Here is a 5,783-nt window from a genome sequence, read left to right as displayed (position 1 = left end):
TGTTTCCCGACTGAACACAACATTTGGCATTTCTGGGATGATGAAGAGATAGAAGCCAGGGGAGATGTTCTGTTACTTAGTCTAGTAAGTGGAGCCAGCTCTGTACAACACCAAGCATGTGCCAGAGGGATGTTCTGGGATGACCCGTTGCTGCAGCCCCTCTTTGCTAGGTCAGAAGCACTCTGTAGTGAGAAACTGGCCCCATTATCCACCTCAGTCCCTCTGCACCCCTCCTTGGCTCCAGTGGGTAGCTGGTTATCTCATGGCTTTGGGAGAGAGTGACTGGCATGGGCAGGAATGCTCTTACACACTGTCAGCCTGGAGGAACCAGCTGTGTGTCCAATTTCTGGATATGGTTCAAGTGTGAGCTCAGTGCTCAGCAATGTGGAGGTAAAGGAGGTGAAGAGGGTTTGGGGTTTTGCACTGTTGACACACACCAGGCTGGCAGTCTCTGTGCCTCAAAGGCTGCGGGTCCAGCTCTTCTCCAAAAAAAAGATGTAGCCCCACACAGCTGAGAAGGAGGTGAAGGAAGAGCCAGTGCTTTAACCTGGCTGGTTATCACGCCATGTTGGACTGAAGGATGCAGGGACTCCTTCTCCCGAGTGGGAGCGATGCTCCTGAAAGGCTGCAGACTCCCTTGCAGGAGTGTCTCTCCAGCTGAGATGCTGATGCTGGAGTGCTCCCACCCTGGTGTTTTGTCTCAGAAGGCCTCTAAGGACATGGCACTCTATTCTACTAAAGCTCTGCATAAAGCTGGAAGGTGGTTTGATGGCGGCTGGGCTCTTGTGCAGAAGCAGACGTGGGGCAGCAAAGCAGCTGTGGAAGGCAGAGGCAGAGTGAGGGTCCCGCCACCCGGGGTCCGTGCGGTGCCCGGGCTGGTGCGTGCCCCGCTGCTCCGGGGCATCGCCTCCAGCCCCGTGCCGTGCCCGCTGCTGGGGTGACAGCTCCCGGCGAGCCCGGGGCCGGGACCGCAGGTGGGACGCGGCTCCGGAGGGAGGTGGGCGGCTCCGGGGGTGGCGGCAGGACCCGGCTGTCATTCAGCGCGCGGCGAAAGTGACAGGGGGGCGGGGCGGCCCCGCGCCGAGCGCGTATTTAACTTGGGCGGCAGCGGCGGCGCGGCAGAGCGCGGCGGGCGGGAGGCGGCGGCGGTCGGGACACCGTGACATCGGGCGACACCGAGCCGAGCCGGGCTGCACCGCACCGCGCCGAGCCGAACAGGAAGCATAGGGCACGGAGCGGCGCCGCGCCTGGATGCGCTGAGCGCGGTGGGGACGACCGGGTCCCCAGAGCAGCGGCAGCAGCAGCGGCACCAGCATGGGTCGCCGGGGCTGCTGAGCTACGGCCGAGCCCGACCCTGCCCGTCCCCGCCGAGGAGCCGTCAGGGAATCGGGACGCGCCGCCTCGCCGGTGCCGGGGACACCCTCCTGCCTTCCAGCCCCGTCTCGCCGAGGATGCCCCGGGGGCCCGCGGGCCGCCCCCGCTGCTCGCCATGAGGAGGAGCCCGGCCGGGCCGCGGGCGCTGCCGCCGCCGCCCGCCGCCGCCTGAGCCCATTGCCCCGGCCGTGCCCCGGCAGTGCCCGCGCAGGGGCCGCCCGAGCGCCCCGGCGCCGTGACCCTCCTCCCGCCCCCTCGCCCGGCGCGCCCGGCTATAAAGGAGGGTTTTATTCTCGGGCTCCGGTCTCACGCCAAACCCTGTCACACCGTCTAGACGAGCTGTCGTGGGGCTCGGCCCAGCTGTCACCATGGCGATGGAGACGAGTCCGCTGTGAATTTTGGGGGGGAGCGAGCGAGCGAGAGCGGCGGCGGCGGCAGAGGAGGAGGAGGAGGAAGGCTCGGCCGCCGCCGTGCCCTGCCCTCCCCCGCGGGGGAGGCTCGGACCCCCCGGCGCTGCCGACCGCGGCTGGAGCCGGCCCGGCGGGGAGCCCCGGGAGCCAGCGGCCGCGGGCGCGGGGCGAGCCTCAGATGCGGCTGTCACACAACCCCGGCCGGGCTATTTAAAGTAACGGGCCCCGTCGGACACTGGTGTCTCTGCCTATTTATGAGCCCCCGGGAGCCGCCGGGCGCCGCCGGGCAGCGCTAGGAGCCGAGGCCGCCGGGAGCAGCGCCGGGGCCCGCCCGGAGCATGACGGCGATCCGGGCGCTGCTGCTCTGCCTCTGCCTGGGGTTGCCGGCGGGCGGGCAGCCCTTCCTGCGCCTGCGACCCTCGCCCAGCGACAACCTGCCCGTCAAGGACATCGTGGAGCACCCGGACCCCGAGTACGACCCCAAGGAGCAGGACCTGGACGAGAGGACGCTGAGGAAGAAGCTGGGCAGCCATTTCGACCCTGGCTTCATGGCCGTGGCCGTGCCGGGGCCGGCCAACGCCTCGGGCGCCGCGGCGGCGGCGGGGCGGGGGCGGGCGGCGCTGCCGGCCGAGCTGCGGCGGCTGGAGCTGGGGCCGCCCCGGGGCCCGCGCCTGCGGCTGGGCAAGAAGGCGCGGCGGAAGGTGCTGCAGTGGCTCTGGGCGCACACCCACTGCCCCGTCTTCTACGCCTGGAAGGACCTGGGGGTGCGTTTCTGGCCGCGCTACATCAAGGAGGGCAACTGCCTGGCCGAGAAGTCCTGCTCGCTGCCTGAGGGCATGTTCTGCAAGCCCGTCAAGTCGGTCACCAAGACCTTCCTGCGCTGGCACTGCCAGGGCTGGTCCAGTCAGAAGTACTGCACCTGGATCCCCGTGCAGTACCCGCTCATCTCCGAGTGCAAGTGCTCCTGCTAAGCCTCCCCGGCCCCTTGCACTGCCGCCCTCCTCCTCCGGATCACTTTAGCGGGCTGGGGGGGAGGTTTTTCGGGTGGGATTTTTTTTTTTCTTTGGGGGGTGGGGTGGGGTTTTTTTGGGATAGTTTTTTTGGAGGTGGGGTTTTTTCCCACCCCCCAGAGCGAAGTGGGAGAAGGTGAACCGCTTTGGAGGTTTTTTTGGTTTTGTTTTTTTGGGGAGGGGGGGGGCTTGTTCGTTTTTGTTGTTGTTGTTTGATTTTTTTGTTGTTAATTTTTTTTTCACTTGGACTTCTTTTAATATTATTTTATTCAAAAGGGGGGAAAGTAAACCCAGGAACTGCAGGGCAGGCCAAAGGCACAGTAAAGCACTACAATCAGATGTCTATTTTTATACGTATATAGCCTTCTAACAAAAGGAAAATTTAAAAAAAAAAAAAAAAAAAAAAAAAAACTTAAAAAAATGAAAAAAACCTACCAGCCGTGTAAATAGAGAGATTTTAAAGGAAAAGGGGGGGAAATCGCAGCTGGTTTTTTTATTATTATTATAATTATTATTGTTATTATTATTATTTTAAAGACATAGGACCACATTTTAAACCCATCCCCACAGAACCCAAGCACTTCCCTGCCGAAGGGAAGGGCAGAAATTTCTTGTAAAAATGTTTTTATCAAAAGGAGAAAAGGGGCGGAGGGTGCAAAAAAAGAAAAACAAGAACCGCAGCATCCCCGAATGGTTGTTTCTCTGTGCTGTATTTTTTTTTATCTTCTTCAGACCTTGTCACTGATGTTTGAACTAATTTGCCAAGCTCTCTAGTGGTTTTTTTAAAGTGTATAACAATTAATTAAGAAGGAAATTTTAAAGAAAAGTACAAATCTATGAAAGAGTGGAATTGATTTTTGTGTGGGAATACATATAGTCGTGTAGAGATGTTAAAGGAAATTTTCTGTGTACAGTTTATTTATTTTTAATGTTTGTGTATAGGAAAAAAAAAAGCTAGAGATTATGCCAGAAACTATTGGAAATGTTTACTTGAATATTCCTTTAAAAACATATCAATGTAAATATGAGCTATCACTGATCAAACATTTTTAGCAATAAACTCTATCTTTGAAGAAAAACCCCATGCTGCACTCCAGCTCTCTGGGAGACCAGCAGAAATTCGGATTCTTACTCGGAGCAGGTGCTGAGTAAAGGGCTTTGCCTGGGCCACGCTGGTGTAAATCACGAGATGCCCCAGAAGTCGGGACAGCTCCTCCGGTTTCTGTCTCTCCGGGATTCCGCTCTGGGATTTCTTTGCGTGTATAAGTATAACCTGTTGGGGAGAGAGAAAAACACCGACGGGAGAGAAATGTCTCGTACCGCATAAAAGAGCTGCGATGTCCCGGACTGGAGGTGTCACCTGAAGTCCTTGGGAGATTCCGCGCTCTGCGCTCTTGGATTCGGCTCTCCCGCTGGCAGAGGAAGCAGTCGAGGTTACTGCCCCGGCCATCAAAGCGCCTGACACAACTTGGCAGCCCCGCGTGTGTCGGAACAAATGTTTTTTCCTCGGCTGCCGCTACTAGCAGAGGAGGGAAGGATGGAGAGGAGCCCTGCGCCCCGACCTGCTGCCGCGACGGAGCCGCGGGCCCGGCCTGTGTGCCCGCTGGGTGCGTGCGGGGCTCAGCAGAGCCCGCCAGGGCGCGCGGGGCCCTCGGCTCGGGCGCTGGTGCCAGGCCGATCCCCGCGCTCCCACCGCAGCTCACGGAGCCAGGGCCAGGCAGAAACGGGACGGCTCCACCCGGGCGGGCTCCGACAGCGAGCAGGGAGGAGCCCGGCACCGGAGAGCGAGGGCACTGGCAGTGTGAGCCCGCTGCCGACGGACATCTGTCTGTCTGTCTGTCGGTCGGTCGGTCAAAGGGCTTGGAGCACAGCCCTGACAGGCTGCCAGGCCATTCCCCTGTGTGTTCTGCGTGGGCTGCTGGTGCTGTAGGGGAAGGTCTGGCCATTCCCACTGGTGAATGAAACCTGTCTGAACCGTGACGGAAACGTGCCCGGTATCCCTGAGGAACAAATCCCTGCTGCCAAAGGCCCTGGCCAGTGAGATGTTCTCCCCCAAGGCAGCTGTGGAGCTGCAAGGAGACCCTCCCCCCCTCCAGCTTAGCATGCAGCACAGGAGAGCAGCATTACACCAAGCCTATGGGAAAGCACCAGGACCCTCCAAGGGGTCTGGCTTGTATCCCTCCATCATTGTCTGAGGGAACTGAGGTCCAGCAAGTCCCGTGAAGCAGGCCTGTAGAGCCTGGAGGTCACAGATTGAAGCTGAAACAGGGAGAGAGTTGTTGAGATGGGTGTGATGGGGACAAGGCAAGATGGACAGCGACATCCCATAGCCCACATCCCTGCAGAGCCCTGCAGCCATCCCCTCATCCCTGTTTGAGGAGGCAGGTTGGCCTTTCCACGCATTTGTCAGTGAGGGATCGGGAAAGGGGGAGATGCAGAGGGCAGGGTGAAAATGAGACTTCAGCAAAGACAATGTGCAAAACATCAGGGGCATTTCAGAGAGAAAGGGGAAAGCTCATTTTGCAAGAGGAACAACATCTGTGGTGTGGGGGCCGAACATCTGTAGGAGGGAGCATGGGGGGAAGGCATTCTGGGAAAATATTTCTGACATAATCCCAACAGTATCTGGTGTGTTGGGATTTGGTTACAAATGGCCCTCTAACGTCTTTGTGCGTTTTGTTCTGCTGGTTCCAGGGGCACACAGAGACCCCTGCTTTGTGCTAACCTGGGAAATAAACCATTCGCTGGGCTCAATGGCTGAGTTCAGTTGCGCGGGGAAGGGGGGCTGGGAAGGGGGAAGGCGAGATTTGTGTGAACTCAGTGAAAACCAGCCTAAAAGCCTCCATGCCATGTGCTGGAGGGAGGAGGGGTCTGCCTCCATCTCTGGGGAGAACCAGTGGTCCCGCTTGAGATGATGGCTTGTCTGGAGGTGAAAGCATGAGAGCTGAGAGCCAAGGTGCTCGGTGAGGGCTAGAACTGGGGAGCAGAG

General features: G+C 59.0%; 1 protein-coding gene across 1 annotated transcript; it reads left to right on the top strand.

Moving 5' to 3' along the window:
• Positions 1 to 699: 699 nt before the first annotated feature.
• LOC135281378 (noggin-2-like) lies at positions 700 to 5,544 on the top strand. Its single transcript, XM_064390188.1, has one exon. It carries the CDS (start codon positions 2,123 to 2,125, stop codon positions 2,753 to 2,755), a length of 633 nt encoding a protein of 210 aa, XP_064246258.1. The 5' UTR covers positions 700 to 2,122; the 3' UTR covers positions 2,756 to 5,544.
• The last annotated feature ends 239 nt before the right edge of the window (positions 5,545 to 5,783 follow it).

This window comes from Passer domesticus, chromosome 15 (genome assembly GCF_036417665.1).
Source record: "Passer domesticus isolate bPasDom1 chromosome 15, bPasDom1.hap1, whole genome shotgun sequence".
NCBI lineage: Eukaryota > Metazoa > Chordata > Aves > Passeriformes > Passeridae > Passer > Passer domesticus.
The sequence above is the reverse complement of the archived record's forward strand: the minus strand, read 5'-3'. Positions and strand labels throughout refer to the sequence as shown.